The sequence below is a fragment of the Strix uralensis genome, chromosome 2, assembly GCF_047716275.1.
Source record: "Strix uralensis isolate ZFMK-TIS-50842 chromosome 2, bStrUra1, whole genome shotgun sequence".
NCBI lineage: Eukaryota > Metazoa > Chordata > Aves > Strigiformes > Strigidae > Strix > Strix uralensis.
In genome coordinates this window covers 106230521-106249204 of record NC_133973.1, presented here as the reverse complement: position 1 = coordinate 106249204, position 18684 = coordinate 106230521, and the positions used below count along the sequence as shown (strand labels likewise).

At 41.0% G+C, this 18684-nt stretch overlaps 1 protein-coding gene and 1 long non-coding RNA gene across 3 annotated transcripts in view; one reads left to right on the top strand and one right to left on the bottom strand.

Moving 5' to 3' along the window:
• The window catches only part of HTR2A (5-hydroxytryptamine receptor 2A), a 30193-nt gene extending 17210 nt beyond the window's left edge, over positions 1 to 12983 (top strand). For both annotated transcript variants that reach the window (XM_074859654.1, XM_074859653.1), the window contains one exon: positions 7919 to 12983. In XM_074859654.1, the coding sequence (XP_074715755.1) occupies positions 7919 to 8718 (800 nt within the window). In that variant the 3' untranslated portion in view covers positions 8719 to 12983. The remainder of the gene's footprint in view (positions 1 to 7918) is intronic.
• LOC141939601 (uncharacterized) overlaps positions 423 to 18684 on the bottom strand; it is a 20796-nt gene continuing 2534 nt past the window's right edge. The window contains exons 3-5 of the long non-coding RNA XR_012627657.1: positions 8464 to 8595; positions 4313 to 4451; positions 423 to 539 (exon numbers count right to left, since the gene is read on the bottom strand). This is a non-coding gene — a long non-coding RNA (uncharacterized LOC141939601). The remainder of the gene's footprint in view (positions 540 to 4312; positions 4452 to 8463; positions 8596 to 18684) is intronic.

The following is an 18684-nucleotide window of genomic DNA, read 5'->3' as shown; positions in this document are numbered from 1 at the left end:
GCAATGTGGTGTCAAAACACTGCTGAAACAGTCCCATAAACATTTTGTTGTCCCATCTCCAAGGATGGGCTAAGTTTTCATATGGCAAACACAGGAATGGTGCTTTCTCAGGTAAACAAGGTTGCTCTACATGGCATGATGGCATGCTCCTTACTGGAGATCAGGTTGAGTGGTTTCCTCTGGAGCAGTAAAGAGGAAAAGGATTTTTAGCTTGTGTCTATTATTGGCTTTTAACCTCCTGGACATCCTGGAGCTAAGCAGCTCTGTCTGGCCTTCTGCTGCAAAAGGAGGCCCAGATGCCTTCTTGCCTCCCTCCTTTGTAGATGCATTTATAATGACTTGTATTTGCACAGTAATCTACACAAGGCAAAGAGATTTTCTTTTTATCTAAATGTTGACACACTTACCGAGTCTAGGGCTGGGGTCTTTTGACATCTTTCTTCAGACTTAACATCACTGAAATATTCAGAATCAAACAGATCTAGCCAAGCACAGGAAAAGGGAAATTCATCGAATCCACTGGAGACCCGTGGAAGAATCTGGAATGTGGTACACATTATTTTGTCCTTTAGCCATATTGTGCAAAAATGTATTTACTGGGCAGTTTGGAATTCTTACTTATTTAGGAAAAATTCTGTGTCTCAGTAGATATACGTGTTATAGAAAACAACCCAGCTGGAAATATGTGTCATTGTGGTGGTTTAAGCCCAGAGGACAAGAAAGCACCACGCAGCCTCTCGCTCACTCCTTCCCCTTCAGGGATGGGGAGGAAAAAATAAAACAAAAGGCTCGGGAATCAAGATAAGGGTAGGGAGGGATGATTCACCCATTATGGTCACAGGCAAAAGACAGACTCGTTAGGGGAAGAAAAAGAACGTCAACTTAATTTGAACACCACCACCACTAATTTACCATTCAAGCAGTAGGACAGTGAGAAATACAACCACATCCTAAAAACACCTTCCCCCCATCTCTCCCATCTTCCCAGGCTCAGCTTTGCTCCCGATTTTTCTACCTCCTCCACCGCAGCAGCACAGGGGGGAAGGGAATGGGGATTGCGGTCAGTTCATCACACATCATCCCTGCTTATGAAAGACCAGACCAGGTAGCACAGCTTTTTCCAACAATTTCTTAGCCCTTGGAGGCCTCCCTTCTGCACACAGTAGGTGTGGGAGGTTCCACTGAAAATTGCTGTGCGAAAGGTTGTGCCTTCCTCAGATACTCAGAAAGACTGGAAAATCCAAGAAGAAAAGAAGACATGGACATAGAACTGCTGTAAACAAGTCCTGCAACACAGCTAAGAAAGGGAATTTGAGGTGTGTATAGGCAGGAATAGCACTTAAAGCTGAGAGCAAAGAAACTGCTTCCTGCTGTGGGATTCTTGCTGCCTCTAGGAAATGGGATTGCATGCATGTTTTGTAAGGGAACGGATTATACCAAAGCAGTAAGTGACTCCATCAGCACTTTCCTTTCATAACTCAGCCCACCCTGGAGCCTTGGGTTTCTAATCAGTTGGGTCAAAAAGGTGCAACTGTCCTTCATTTCTTGCTCTGTCCTCCCTCTAATGCTCCTTTAATTCTGTTTCTATTTAATCGATTTTCACAGTCTTACAAATTAATTTGCACAGACACATCTCTGTACTTGTAAGAAATAGACTTCAGGACTGAGAACATAAATGAGAAATCTATCAGGAAGACACTGAGACTTCCTTGATTTTGTTTTTCTAAAGTGAAAGAGAACATTTATGGCATTATATTATTATAAATGATCATTTACAATAATTTTCTCACATAAAAAGAATTGAATATATCTCCTGCTAGGCTAAATAATATGTTTCCTTAGAGATTTTCTGAGCTGCCAAGAACAAAGCCATTTCAAAATTTATAGAATAATCCAAGTATTACCTGCCACCCCCTGTGTGAAGTTAAATATAAAGTAGTTTTCCTTTTAGTTGTATTAAATAGAACATGTGTGACCAAATAAAATGTTCCAAGGGAAAGCTACAGAAAACCAGCTCTGTGTGTGCCCTCAAGTAAAAAACTAGATTTTGCCTATAGACAGCAATAAGGAAAATTCCTGGACCCACTCTGACTCCAGTCCTGTGAGGATAGCGCCTTGGAATGCAAAAAGGAGACGATTCTCCACTGGCACTGTGACTCATTTAACTCTTGAGGAAATCCATCAAAAAGAAAATATTATGTGGGGATTTGTGAGAGAAAACTCCTTACCCACTCCTGCTCCCACCAACATGCGCACCTGCTGATAGGGAAGAGAAGAAATTCTATCCCAGACTTTGGGGACACTGCCATGCTGACTAGGAAAGGCAGAAGTTTTTTAACATTCATGGTAACTAGATACAGCCTCAGATGGTGGGTCCCAAACCACCCAGAGCTTTCGACACCCCCTGTCCCCAGGTGGACATTTCTGCTTCTGCACTGCTACCCATCAGCAAACTGCACAACCTTGCTATTGGCAATGTGGCTGGCTCTATTTGAGTAGCAACAAAATTATAACACAAAAGGTTTATCATGACTGGAAATGAGTCAGCTGGGAAATAACATTTTCAGGTGCATGCCGAAATCAGTTAAGTGTTTGCAGGTCTGGGGAAACAATGACTCCTGTAACGGTGAGTGCCACACGCCAAGCAGAGACATGGCACCAGACTGAGCAGCTCTTCTGTGGATGTTTAAGTGAAAGCACACAAGTTGCTGTTGCTAAACTCCGGCTCCTGATATAAACTCCAGACATATTTGCATCCTTGACACCCAGAGGAGGATATGGTCCATGGTCCCCTGACAAGTGGCTCACTGTAGTTTGTGTTCCTAGAGCATGCAGACATCCACACAGGGCACCATGGTAGCCCAAAGGAATAAATATTATTTTGTGTGATTAGTTCATTCCAAAATATTGAAAATAATGTAATGGCTGTGTTGCACCAAGGCAATTTTTATACAAAATGGAACTGAGGGTCTGTGTTGTATGCCTTGGGATGTACCATGTGAGTGTTCAAGGATGGTTGCTTTTTGTTCACTTGTACCAAAGGAGGACATTCTCCAAGAAAAGAAAAGCACCAGATACCAGGCATGGGCTTTTCTAAAGAAATTAGACAATATTGCCACTCTGAGCTGCTTGAAGGACAGACGGGCCTTCTCCAAGGCAGCAATCCTTTCAGAGGTCTCCAGTGTCACAGCACATCTCTGTGCAGTGGCCCATGATCTGGCCCATAATCTGAATATGTCTGAATCAATGTGACTGTTAAAAATTGAGCTGGGGAGGCTTTTTTCTTTTTCTTGCGAAGGTGAACAAAGGTGCTGAATTTCGTTGAGAAACTGTAACGACATGTCTAAAAGGTATTTCCTATCCCTTGGACATTTATTAAGGCACATAGTAATGCTCATTTATATTCAAATTGATTGAAATAGATATATGTGAGGTGAAAGCATGTGACTGACATTTTTTGCTTGAAGGAGACTTCATGGAAGGAACTTTGACTTTATCAGTTCACTCCACCCATCTTCTCTTCATTCTAAGTAGCCCAAGTGTGCCACCCTGCAGGGCATATTGTAAATTCTGGCTTTGATTCATTTGATAGTCTCCGCAGCTCAAGGCAGCTGCAAACCCAGTTTACCTGTCCAGTTGAAGTGGTTTTATGGCTGCTGTATATCTCTCAATTGCAAGCCAGCAATGTGTACCACTAAATCAAGCTTTGTCAGTTTTACCAGGCTTTTCAAGAGAACAACAAGAAGAATGCTATTGCTTTACTTCTTAACCTTTGGTGTTTTCAAGAGCCTTTTGTCATTCTGAAGTTGTGCCCAAATGGTTGAGGTTTAATGCAGGATTTATTACTCAACTTTATTTTTCGGGTTCTGTTTTGTGGTTTATTAAAGTCCATAGAGTTTGAAGCAGCCACCTGTGTATAAATCAAGCTATATAAATAAACCAGCTTCTACTAGTGGAACATAATATTTAGGGTTTGCCCATAAGGGAAAATGTTCTGATATAAGTAAGTGGGAATGTCAGCTGGAAACGCAGTGGCTCGTGTACCTCCAGTGCTTGAATGGATGTTCCCACTCTGTGCGGAGTGCTTCCTTTGTCTCATCTTAATTTGATTTGCAAGTGGAGTAAGATAAACCATAAAAAAGCACTCAGGGGATATCCAGACTTTTTCCAAACTGACCTTGAGCTAGCGGGAGCCAGGGACATGGAATGGGCAGGGTGTGGAATAGCTGTTCTGTTACAGCCCTGCCAGGTCGTTTCCTCCAGTTCTACTCTTTGCACATGGTCCATTTCCCAAATGCCTGCTCATCCCTACCTGGTAGCTCTGCATGATTCTTTCTTCTGAAGCTGATTTTCTTCTCCTGACATTTGATACACAGACATAGCCTGTGTCTTCTTAAACATCCACAGTCATCAAGAGCAGGGAGCTGGAAATCAAGGACCCCCAATAAAACCTGCAAGAAATTATACATCTGAATCATCAAAGAGAAATAGATTGATTAGCTTTGATCTTTAAAGAATTAATTCAGTCAGCTGCAGTAATGCTCATACAGCTTGGATGGGGACTTTTTGTTATGTGACTACAGGACAAACTTGATCTTGAAAAAACCCGAGTGATGTGTGGGTGACATTCCTGGCCATGTGTGATGCTTCCTAAAAATCCCATCAAAATAGTGTACATGGGTTGCACATGGAAGCTCCTTTATCTACAGTTTAAACATGACTGCCTTTGAATTTGTTCCCTGTGTCCTCACTGGGATTTGCTATCCTCATGCTACAGAAGCTGGAAGCTCTCTGTTGAAGAGGGAAAAACTCTGTTCCTTTGGGCCGGAGAGTAGTAAGCTTAGTCCCTGTAGAGATATGAAAAGAGAGAAATGGGCTGTAGTTAATTTAATCCATGCAGGAATGCCACAATATCATTTGTGGGATCCCCTGCATCAGCTGAACCGGGGTATACACAGAAAGCAGGTTACAGCTGTCAATGTTCTATGCTACCAAACTGTGGTACCTCTGGTATTTTCAAACCATATATAGGCCAGCTGCCCGTGGCTGTAGGGGAAAGATGCCTTGAACGGTCATTCAGAAAAACTTATATGTCTAGCAGGACCTGCTACAGCTCCGCTGTGAACAGCACTTTTTCACTTGTTAAAGGAATGACAAGGAAATGTGGAAACTCCAGATACAAGCTGAAGCTCATTTCCATTTTTTAAAGCCAGAAATCTGGATTTAGATGCCTCTCTCCAGAAGCTGCTAACAGCAAAAGAAAGCAGGTGGGAATTGCTGCCCTTGTATTTTGGCTGAGGAGTTGTAACTGACTTTGGCCTTTTACTTGAAAAAGCTTGCCATTATGCTAGTATTTTCCTCTTTCTAGTGCTGCTGCCTCTCCTCCCATGCCTCCTCATGCAGTTGAACCATAAGGTCTGTAGTAATGAAAGGCATCTTTTTACTCTGTCAATATCATTGTTTATTTTATCTCTGTGGCTCACACTAGGTCTTTGAATGAAATGAAAAAACAGCCTGCTGTTATCAGTACAGGGCAGAACCGGATGGGAAGCTTGTGGTATTGCTCTGACTAGTGCTGTGTCTTCATGCAGCTGAAGCATAATGCTGGGAGGTGCTGGGTGCCTTCAGTATCCCTTCAACTTTCCAAAAAAAGAAGAGGAACTTCAAAGCATTCCCCATTTCCCTGGAGGTGTTTGGCACCCCAGATTACTCAGCCGTGGCTGGGCAATGTGGGTCCTGCAGGTGACCTCTCCCTCCATGCCGTCAGTCGGACTGACTTGGACCTTTTTAGGCAGCAGCTTTCCTGGAGTCACTGGAGGTTTCCATCAGCTTGACCCAGGAGCTGCCACACACTGCATGAGTTTGCACCTCGCCCACTGGCTTCTTACAGCCCAAGTTCAAGCATTTAGGGCTTTTGCAGAGAAACAGAAAGGACAATACCGCAGGCTCTCCACCAGCTTCTGCCCTGGACAGATAAGAACAGCACTTTTGTAAACTGTCCAAGGCATTGCCATGACTCAGTTCAAAACAATGAAGATAGAATAAGCTACAGTGTTGTTAGAAAAATAAAAAGCAGTGGTAGAAAAAAAAAGAGCTTTGTAGAAGCACCAAAAGAATGGAACATTTGAAGAGAACAATGGTCTAATATTATTATTACTGTTATTATTATTGTTTTGTACTGTGCCTGGACTCTACAGCCTCCCTCTAGGACTGGAGCTTTTATGCTGGGCACTGGCAATGTGTGAAAAGAAGAGACAGCCTGTTTTAAAGGGCTTCAAGTCTAAGCACCAGAGTGGGAAGAAGGGAAAGGAAGGGAGGTAGAGGGAGGTACCATTGAAACGCTGGTGTTGAGAGGATGAGTTTCAGGACTCATCTGTGAATCAGTAAGGATTCTTGGGCACACAGGGGACAAGGTAGGGCATGGCATCATAAGAAATTATTCTCTAATTAATTTTTTCTTCCACAGAAGCCAAATACAGCATCTGGGATTTCTCTTCAAAGATGCAAAGGGGACTGGAGCTCCCAGATTATGCTAACTTTCCACATGAGTCAGACTCCTAGCTGCTTTTATCCAAACAGGGCTGCATTATCACTCCCTTCTTCACAACTCCACTTTTGCTGTCTTCACAGCACATCATCCCTTTTGCTGTCTGAACATTGTTTCTCTTGGACAGACAGCATCCATCTGGGGGGAGGGGAGGAGACAAATATTGAAAAAAAACCCAAAACCAACCAAAGAAACAGCAGCTGTTTGATTTTGCTTAGACACTAGCAGCATTTGCAGAAGTCCCTGAGGAAATGGCTGAGTGGGCTTGAATCAGACAGAGCAGTCCAAGGAGAATGGACTTCATCACCTGGCCTTGCCATTCATGACAGGGCAAGGATGTAGCACATGCTCCAGGGGAAGACAAAGTTTGCAGGGCTGCTGTTGCCTTCGGGGCTGTGCATTGAGAGCGCAGCCAGTAAAGGTTGGGAATATCATGAAGGAACCTTTGCAGTCCTCCAGGGTGAACCACATCTCAGGCTGCCTCATATCAGTGTCTCTCAGTGCTTAATTTATCCCCATCTTTCCTCTGACTGTTCCCATGGAATTTTTTTTACCATTTAGACTGTGCTGACTGTATGGAGATGACAGGGAAAAAAGAAAAAGACCCAATGAATGATTACTCTCAGACTTATGAGAAAAATTTATCTTTCCTCCTAAACTCAGTATTTCACAGCCTAGTCAGAAACCGGTACCCAGAACACTTTTAATCCTCTTATGAAAAACAGCCCAAGACCACTCTTAAGCCAACACAGAAAAGAAAGACATGGTATCATCTTGATCATAGTTGGTAAAAGCCTTTGCCAAGGTGGCAGAGATCAAGGAGCAAGTCTGGAGATCATTACATTGCTTTTGTTGCTACCAGATGTCATGGGATGTGTTCTACCTGTGGCTGAGGTTTCTTTGAAGGAGAGAGGGAATTCAGATTAGAGCAACTGCAAAATCCTGTGTAACACCAGTGCTGCTTTTCCCCTACCCTTCTTTGCTGGGACCCTGTAAAGGTGGTGGCAGCACAAATGCCAGAGCCTGGCAGACCACAGCTTAGTTCCTGAAATTCAACATCTGCAACACCAATGTTTCACACAGCATCTTTTCTTAGGGGAGCCCCAGGAGTCACAAGAACAGGACTAGCATTGTGCTGCTGCTGAAACATGAGAGGCAATGTTTTTCCTTCCCCTGTGTAAATTCAGTTTGCTTTGGGGTGTCTATCAATTGTGGCTCTATCTGTTAGTGTCCATTTGTGTCCTATAACCATTTATTCTTTGAAAAATGACCTGTGTATAGATAAGAGTGTTTTGTTTATTTTGTCTTGGAGATGGGAAATGGTGTTTTTATTATTGTGTTTAACCTCTTTTTTCCCTAATCCACCTTCAGGTATCTCCATGCCTATACCTGTCTTTGGACTACAAGACGACTCCAAAGTGTTTAAGAAAGGCAGCTGCTTGCTCGTGGATGACAATTTTGTCCTAGTAGGCTCTTTTGTGGCATTCTTCATCCCTCTAACCATCATGGTGGTCACCTACTTTTTAACTATCAAGTCGCTGCAGAAGGAAGCTATGCTATGCGTGAATGACATTGGCCCAAAGACCAAGTTTGCTTCATTTAGCTTCCTCCCTCAGAGTTCCCTGTCCTCAGAGAAACTCTTTCAGCGCTCTTTGAACAGAGATGTGGGGACTTCTGGGAGGAGAACCATGCAATCCATCAGCAATGAGCAGAAGGCTTCCAAGGTTCTTGGCATTGTCTTCTTTCTGTTTGTTGTGATGTGGTGCCCATTTTTCATCACCAATGTGATGGCTGTAATTTGCAAGGAGTCATGCAATCAAGAAGTCATTGGAGGACTACTTAACGTATTTGTTTGGATTGGCTACCTTTCTTCAGCTGTCAACCCACTTGTATATACATTGTTCAATAAAACCTACCGCTCAGCTTTCTCTCGTTACATTCAGTGTCGCTACAAGGAGGAGAAGAAACCTTTCCAGCTGATTTTAGTGAACACTATCCCAGCACTTGCGTATAATTCCAGCCAGCTCCAGCTAGCGCAAATGAAGAGTCTGAAAAAAGAGGCAAAAATGATGGCTAAGGATTATTCGATGGTCACAATAGGAATACATCATTTGGATGGTACCTCCAAGGGAAGTATCAGCCCAACAAACGAAAACGTTAGCGGTGTGTGATGGTTGGCAGCTGCCATGACAACCGCCGTGCATATGCTGAAAATTTCATGTGGCTGTGAGAAGCTCTGACAGCTTAGGATAATCAGCCCTGTTCAAGAGACCCTCCAATAACATCACATACTCCTCATATTATCCTGTGGATGAAAAACAGGGTTGAAATGGTATCAAATGTGCAATTTTTTTTCATACAGTACTTTGGCTGTTTTAAGCACAGGCTTTATTAAACTTATTTTTTTAATATTCTAAAGGATATATTTCTTAAAGAAAAAAAATGCAATTTCTGGTATTATAACATGGGCTGTGAAGAAACCTACGCATTTCTTTTCTCTTTGCAAATGAAAGCTAAGCTGTCCTTTGATGTTCTTGCAGAGTAGGCTCCAGCTAGTTTGTCTTGCTACAATGGAATTTTATTATCATTAACTGAATGAGCACTTTACGGAATTTTAAATAAAATGATGTTTAATTTGCTAATATATATTTAAAATAAATTTTAAAGTATTAAAGAGAAATCTATTAAAATCTGTATAGATTAATTATACGGACATTTTGGTAAGTGTTTTTATGGCTATTTTTTTCTTCTGAGTGACCATTCTGAACTGTTACTGGGCTTTTCTGCCATTTGTTCTATAGTTCAAATTAGCAGTCTTCAAAGGTAAATTATACTTGAATGATCCTTCAGTTCTACTACCATTTGTAATCTTTATTTCATGTCTTGTACTTCATTTCCATTCAAAAAGTTTAATCTGTTCAGCTTAAAACTTGAAAGTAATTTTTTCAGAAGTAATTATTGGGTTTGACTCCCTGCTTCTTCCCACTGGTGTTGACAGGGAAAGCGAAGTCAGAAAAGAGCGGAAAATCAGGCACAACACTGCTAAATGATTCCACGTCCATGCCTCTGATACCAACAGTCTGATCTAAGTAATGTCAGTGGAAGCTTTTCATGAGTGAAGCCTTCAGTAAAAGGTCACAGTAGATCCTCTCTCGTCATTTCTCTTTGGTTAAAAAGGTCATTATAAAGAATGTCCTTCTGGTTTTGTTTTAGGGCTTGTAGAGCCAGAATTATTAGAAAACTGTTGGTTGCTCAACATTGTTTTCCCTGGTTTCGCTGTTTTGCTGTTATGGTAGGTTGCTCAGGAATGGTAGGTATCTTGCACTATTAGGACTTAGCCTTAATGAAATATGTATGGGCAAATGGGGCCCGACTGAAAAATAACAGGACTTATAAGCAGCACTGTATTTCACCTGCATAGCTCCAAGGGCAGAATGCATTACATGAAGAACATCAAATACATTGCTTGACAGAAATGCCTAGTCATGCTTTCTTTCAAGCATCACAGACAATTTCACTGAAGCCAGTGGGACTCTGCTAGAGAGCAGAAATATAAATGTTGTATCCACCCACAAAACCTAAATCCAAGGATTTGATTATTCGTTCCATGAGTTTGGCAGCCATAATCTTTAGAAGCAGGATGTATTCCAGTTTCAGATCCTGTCCACTCTGAAAAAAACACTACCTACCCAGAAGCCAAACTCCAATGCTTTCATTAGTTCTTCTCTTGAAGTTGTTCAGTTTTCCCAGACCAATTAAATTTCCACTAAGCAAGAGAGAGAGAGAGAAGCTGAATCTGATTCTAGCCTACCAGCTGGGGGTCTTTGGAAGAGGAAGACCTTTAGTTTAAAATACTGATCTGTGGTAGAAGAGGACTTAAAACTTGGCTGGGTATCTGGCTGATCTCCAAGAAACTGCTTTTATTGTTTTCTTGGCAATATGATAACTAAATCTTCCAGTTTTATGAGCCGTATCCTCCAACATGGGATAGGTCAGACCCACTGTGCACAGGTCACATGGGGACTCTGTGTGCACATGGTGACACTGACTCATTCCACAGCCCTCAGCCTCCACGCCTGGGTCAAAGCATTGTGCTGTAGCCCTGTTGCAGTGATGCCATGCATGTCATCCATGGGCTCATGGCTCTTAATGGTTTTCCCCCCAAAAGTGAGAATTTAGGATCACCTGATAAATCAAGTAGTGTAACTGCTGTGCTCACCAAGGTGGTTTATATGGACTCTCTGGCTCTGGGTACCCTTGATCACCACAATCAAATCGAACATCTTTAGCAGAAGGAAAAATAAACTTGCTGCTCCTGCCTCCCTGTGCACACCCTGCTCCCACATAGCACCATGTGAAGGTTGCCACACAGGCACAGAAGAGATTTCAGGGGGAATCTGCTAAATGCAGCTGAGCATGAGGACCACCATAGTAGTAGGTGGGAGCAGTGACTTTCCACTGTTCCCTGACAAGTTTGACATAGAACCTAAATCAGGGGGTTTGAGCTAAGGACAACATCCAGCTTGTACCACCCAGGCCAGCCAGGCAAGGGATGGAGCACTGATGGAGCAGAAGTGGTCCAGGGCATCCCACAAAACAGGGTATTCAGGTACCTCCTGGTGTCCAGATCACTCCACAACTGGAGTGATGGTTTTGAGAATTCACCCCTAGGAATGGGCACCCCAGAGAAGAAGTAGGCAGTAATAAAACCAAAGGTCTTTCTTGAGTAGAGGTCTGAGGCTCAGGATCTGCCACCAAACCAGACTGCCTTCATATGATGAATACTGACACAGGATCGAAGGTCTCTAACTCTGTGTGAGCAGAAAGGAAACACAGATGCTTCTACCAGTGGAGGGAATTGCCAGGTTTTGTGCAATTTGTGCCCATCTTGATGCAAGTGTCTCTGGCCTTGCAAGAGGGAGAAGCAGATGGGATGGACAGCTCGGGTCCTGTTGCCCATTTGTGCCAGGGAGCAGAGCCTGCCTGCATACTGTACGATGTATCTGGCACCCTGCACTTCTCTGAAGCTCAATTCCTTCAAAAACTCCTGAGGGTCTGGTTGCTGGTCTGTGCAGTCTCCTCCACCAATTGTGCTTGATAAACTGTTACTGAGCATCTAACATTCACTGCTTATGCTCTCCACTTACTGTCTGCATTTTGCCCACGTGGCAGAGCAAATCAGTCCCCCCTCTTTCTCTTTCATGTCACCTTCTGTTCCGCTTTCACAATGTCAAATTGCTCAGGTTGCAAATACTGACGGTGAATGTCTCACTACAAACAGAGAGGGTTTCAATTACTTGCTTGATGTTCCATTAGAAGATGACTGAACAATATTTTCCAGCTTATTAAAATCAAATCTATGTTTTGGACTTAAGAGACTTGACAGCATTTCTTTAATTGACAGCTGGAGGTAACATAACACATTTTTTGCTTAGAAGCAGGGATATCTGATGCCTGACATTTTAATTCTGCGAGCACTCAGATAGGTGGTTTTATTGAGTAATCAGCAGCTTTTACCTAAGAAGCCTCTCAAAGCCAGGAATGCACAGCAGATAAAGACCAATATTTCCACTATTCGTGGACATCTTTGACAGTTTAGCGAGGCCTGATTCTGCCACCTTGCACCAAAATGTTAATAGATTTTTGTGTGGTTTGCCTTAGTGAGGATGACAGAGTCAGGGTCTGAATTTGTTCTTCCCACCATGCCAGATCTGCGGGAGGTTGTTCATCAGCAGATAGCAATTAACAGAATCATTATACTGCAGACAGATGACAAAGTTCAGATGTTTTAAACCAGAATTTATAGCACTGGTCCCATGCTTGGGATGAACACTATAGTTTAGTATGACCAGCTTCAGACCAACACTTCCATCTTGCAAAAAAAAGTGTTTTCATTATGCATCAGACTGGCATGGAAACTTTTGTAATTTTCCAGGCAAAAAAAGAGAAGACATTCACACAGACTTGCTCAGAGGTTAGGGCCTTCCCCTACCTTACAGGAAAAGCATGCTGAGTCAGTCTGTCATATCTGCATTCAAAAAACCCGCTTTGTCTGAAAAAATGTTTTAATCAACAATTTTTCAAGTAGATTGACATTTTATTACTGTTAAGGCTGCAGCTGAAAAATGTCCAAAGACATGAAGCTCACCATGTATCTCCTCAGCTGGTGTGCATCCTTTATACACTTCAGGGTAAAAAATCCTATGTATCTATCCCATCCAGCCAACCATGCACTGTACTTATGTAATTATTGCCAGATGGTGAGATGCATTCTATTTTGAATACCTGTATGTTTGCTTATGTAAATACATAGAGAAAAACGTTTGCTGTATTTTGTAATGTTACTGTAAAATGGTGTTCCAATGCTTTATTGTTTTGTCAGATCCCACTGCTAGTAAAGCAGATTAAAATATATAAATGCCATCAGTTGTTTTATAAACTGGAGGTTTGTCTTAAGTAGTTATTTTGGTTTGGTTTAATTTCTCTCATATATATTCACAGTACAATGTCTGCTGAAGGCTAAAGTAATTTTAAATATCTTGCTGGACAAAGAGAAAGAGCATGTTGCAGAATTTAACTATCTCAGTAAACTGGTCCAAAATGAGCCATTGCAATCATTTTCATTTTCTAAGGACAGCTGTTCTTCTGCTGAAGATGTATACTCTTTGGATGAGTACATATAGCTTAAAACATTTCAGTCTCAGAAACAACGTACTTGAAGTAGTAATAAGCCAATTAAATTAATTTTACTAAGAAGTAGCACTATAAGACTAAAATTAATAAGCAGCGTAAATAAATAGCATTACACAGCTGCAGACATCAGTAACACCTGAATCACAGAACCACAGTGCCACCTATTGTTAGTATTTCCTCTCACAGAGTATTAAAATAAGAAACCAAAATGGATTTTGTTACCTTTTTGTTTTCTCCATCTTAAAACCAAAATAAATTTATTCCTCCAACTGATCTTACAGCATACACGCACTTGTTTACAATTGCAATGCATATCCAAATAGTATGGCTGTTAATAAGAAGTCCCCTCAAAATCTTGCTTAAGGTTTCATTAAGCTTTGTAATGTCTAGAGAAAAGCATACAAAGGCATATTTTTCAAAAGTTATCAAATGAAGGGAAATAGATTGTTTTAGCTACAAACCTGTGAGGCACCATAGGGTGAAATGTGTCTGATGAGATCCCTGAATTGAACATCCACTCAGTTTTACCTCTGTAGTACTAGACTACTGTACGTAGGCTGAGGGTATCAGAATTTCTTATGTTCTTTGGAAAATGCCAGGCGAGATTTACCTGTTTTGACATACTTTGCACTAACCGTTGACAAAGAATACACTTAGCTTATCCACCTGGCACTCCAAGTCATAAAGGCAAAGATATCTGGAAAAAAAGATATTTAGTCTTCAGATTTATAGTATAATCTTCTGAGGACTCTCCTTGAAATATGGCAAAAGGGTCTTTGGAAATTTTACATAACACAGTGAAGTTCTTTGATATACCTGCAGCTTTGACATGTGAGACCTGGCAAATAGGCACAGCAATTCAAAAGCCTCCTTGATTGAATCTTATTATGTTTGATGTAATTTAATCACAGACATACCATGCTATCTGACCCTGAAAATAGTTCTAACATTAGTTCTGCAAACCATAATTAATTATGTCCAAAGTTATTTGACTACACAAAAGATTAACTTTTTTCAGTCTGACTGAAATCTTCATTTTAGGATAAAGAAAAGCTGACAAACTCAATAGTTTTGATTACATTCAATGTGTCAGTTTACAAGTGTAAAGTTACTCATTCTTAGTGTTCGCAGGACATCAGTTGGGTGTAACTGCATCTAAATTGCTTGGGTTATATCACAGTGTAACCAGTACAAAGCCATGCAAAATAGGCAATAGTTACAGTTGTGTTAAAATATTAACTGCCAAATTTCTATCAGAGTGGAAAATTAAAAACTAATGCAAACAAAAAATTTCAGGTAGTTGTGGAGAAAAAGTAGAGTTCATCATGGCCAGGCACTGTAATTTTTCAAGTGCTGGACTTGTTTGGGTTTTGTCTAAAATGTGCAAGGCAATATATTTTAAATATGACTACTTTTCCACCCTGGGTGTGAACAGAGTGTGCAGAGAATCAGATCTGGGATCTTTCCTTAGGAGATCTTAATATATAAGCAGAAAAACTTTCTTTTTTTTTCCTTTATTTTTTTTTTTTAAATCTGTGTTCACACTGGGTACGCTTAGGAATGGTCGTATGTCAGCAGACTTCCTTGCAGTCACCTGTCAGAAGATTTGCCTCAAATGAAATTGTCAATAAAAGATAATGAAACAAAAGAGAGAACCATACAGAGATTATGTAAAGGACATAAACCAACCTATGGATGCATTCTCTGAAAGGAGTCAGCATGTATGTACATCAACATGGTCCCTCATCAAAGGCTGAAGAAAAACTAGTGAAGACAGAAGGTTCTTGCATAGTGAAAGAACAGGAAACAGGCAAGAAAGAATAATCAGTCTTCACCATGGAGGCAGAACACCAGTGTACGGGGGGCCTCTAGAAAAAATACATCAAAAGTGACAGCATGCATAGTGGAGAACTGATTGCGAAGACCACACGATACCCTGTGATGTTTCTTGAAATGGCAGGTGAAATTCAAAGTAGAAAAAGTAAGGTGATGCATTTTTTTGAGAAAAAAAATCAACTTTACCTTTACATACAGAATAATATGCTCTAAACTGACTGTTACTACATGGGAATTCTATATTTGTATTATCGTACTGTGAAAAAAATGATCAGCAGTAGTTAAAAAGGTATTTGAGGATAACTGTAAAGGGTACAGAGAAGGGCAACAAGGTCAATCAAAATCATAGGTTAGCTTCCATACATGTAAACATCTAAATAGATTAGGACTCTTAAAAGATTGGGCAAATTCATGAAGTCAAAGAGAGCTCTTTACCATAGAGATTATAGACATTTCTAGCCCGAGAACTAGAGGGACCTCAGATTGCTAGATGTTAGCGAGTGCTCTCTGGAGCTGCTTGCCAAATGCTTGTGCTTTTCTTTCTACCAGTTTGTGCTACAGCTCATCTTCAAAATGGGCTGAATGGACCTTTGGTCTGCACAACTACAGCTGCTCTTCTGTTAGATTTCAAACACAAAAGTGATCTGTATATGAATTTAATTAAGCAATTCCCCATTCTTCTGTTCCTGCTCTTCCATAAATATTTCTGCAAGTGCATTTGCAATTGACCTAAAAAATCTCAAGGAGTTAATTTGTAAATTCTTAGGTCACAATTCACTGACAATACAAATATTAGTATTTTGTGAGTTCACTGTTATTCTTCCTGTTATATCATAAGTGTTCTGTAGCAATAGAAAAGATTGCTAGTCTGAAAATCCTTAAACACTTCACTGCTCTCAGGAACCCAGTAATAAAAATTATGTTCATGCAACCACACAACTGTGGCAGGAAATGGAAGCAAAGAAAACAGCAGTTAAAATTATGGTTGCTGTTTCCAAGCAAATTTACAACACACTTGCTCTTAAAGTCTCTGCCGCTGAATAATTTGAAATGACAAAGATGTTTGGGTGATCTCTCTTTGCAGAAAAAGAAAAAGGGGTGTGAGTTGAAAAACCCATTTTTCATTGAGACATTTAGGCTGGGAACTGCTAGGGGTCTGCTAGTTAAGTGTCCATGTCTAAGCCAGTTGACCCAGATTCTAAAGGTAATAGAAAAAGAGAAGCAGCCTAAAATGAGTATTTAAGGCAAGTGGAATCACCCCTTGGAATTGCCTACCAGAGAAAATCCCAGCCTTCAAATCTCACAAGTATAAAATAGTTTCATTCACAAGTAACAGCAGCTATAATGTAGCCACATAACATTGCTTTTCAAAACTAAATACTTGGGGCTCATGGGGCTACGGCTAAGTCTAGAGATGTGGTATAGGGGATAAATTTCCCACTGTAAGAGGACTACTAACAGTCACATTTGGGGTCCTTGAGGGAGAACACAGACTATTTGCTGAATGGGTCTTTCAACCAACAATCACCTGGCAGAAGGTGAAAAGATTGAACTGTGCCATCTTCTGATCTGACCAAGAAACAGGTGGCTGATGAAAGAGGAGCACACTGTGCCATTTTAAGTGAGTTTTCACCTTACAGACTTACATCTAAGAAAAAAATGGAGAAACATGTTAAACAGATCACTGCAGTCACTGTCAGACTACATTCATAGTTATTTATCCTTACAATTCTTTTGAGGAAAAGGGAACTACTGCTGGGACCTATTTGCTGATGGGCAACTGAGGTACAGTGAAATAAAATCGGCAAAAGAAGCCACTCAGGGAGCCAGGAGCAGAGCCCAGAACTTAAAAGGCATGGGTCAGGGTCTCCTCCCTGTAAGCCTCTACTTCCCAATGCTGAGGGAACAGAGATTTCCAGAGGACATCTGGGAATCTGCAGTTCTTCTTGACACATGAAAAAAAAAAAAAAATTCCTAGCAATGAAGTTGAGATTTGCATGTTTGAAATGAGTCAGGTCTACTTACTTTAAGTTTGAGCAACCAGCAAAAGTAGGAAGCAAAGCAGTTTAGAAAGGCACTTTGAGCTGAATTACAGCACTCGTGAGACCCTGAATGACCTAAAGAAATACAGATTATCCCAAAGTTCCTTTTTGATACCTCCCATGAGAAAGAAATGGTAATTATTTGGGAAGCAGCACACAGGGGCCTGAAAATTAATCCAAGGCAGGATATCTTCTTTAGAAATCATCTTGTGAAAGAGATGCAACTATTCAGGGTCAAATGAAGGTGGAAAATCTCAGGATTTAGAAACAGACTAGTCCAAGAGATACTCCACCAAAGTATTTTGAATTGCTGCATATAACTATGCGTAAAGTCATGGATGAAGTTTCCACGTGACCAATACTCATCGTGGCTGGACTAGGGAAATCTGTATCTCTGTTCTCCAAATGTGAAGTGTAGAAAATACTTTTTTTCTCCTTTTTATTTTGTAGACAGTGAACTCTTCAAGTCAGAAGATTAGCTTCAATAGGTTTTCATACAGTGCTTTGCACTGTGGACTTGATCACTGTCAGTGCCAATAAGTTCCTTCCTTTTTTTCCAATGACATATAGTATCAATAGTGCAGAATAGCATCACCCTCCCTTACTGCAACTTAAGATTTTTTTTTAAATTCCAAAAAATATTTCTGAACTGAAGCTTCTTCTTTTCACGAAGATCTATTATCATTCTCTCTTTATCTCTGTTACTGCAGGGAATACAATAATCTTTTTTTTTTCCTTAGCTATGTATCTCAGGTTGCACTCCATCTCATCATCCAGGTCATTAATAGAGACACTAAACAGTCTTGTCCCTCATATCGATCCCTGAGGGGTGTCACTCTGCCAGCTGGACTCTGTACTGCTGATCAACACTCTTTGAGCCCAGCAATCCAGCCAATTTTCTACCCACTTTATTGAGCCCATATTTTGCCCATCCCGCTAAAAGGAAACAAGGAGACTAAGAGAAGTTGTTGCAAAGCCCTTGCTAAAGCCAAGGTACACAACTTCCACTGCTCTTGCTTTGCCCATTGAGGCAGACTTCTCATCAGAAGAACATTAGACTGGTCAGGTGTGTTGTGCTCTTGGTAAATCCATCTTGGCTGTTCTCAAACACCTTCTTGTTCTTTGTGTACCTGGAAATGGCTTGCAGGAGGATTTGCTGCATTACTTTCCCAGAAAGAAATCTTTCCTGTTGCCCTTCACATCACTTCCAGTTTCAGTCCCTGCTGATTTTGGCTTTTCTGACTCTATCCTTGCATGCTTTAGAGATGCTTCTTTATTCTCCCCATGTCGCAGTTGAGACGGACACGACAAACATCAGATTGTGTGAAAGCGACCAAAATGGCTGCAAAAGCCCCTTTATTGTTTTAACAAGCTTTTTTATAACCTTCTTCAAAGTAGGTGTTCATACAGGATTGGTTTACTTTAGTAACTAACAGTTCACGATTGGGTGATAGTTTCTCGCCTGAATCGTCAGGACAGTTCTTCTTATCTTAGTTCTCTAATCTTGTTTCCATGGCACTTCTCGGGACTTTCTGGCCTCTCATGGATACACTGGAATGTCTTCAA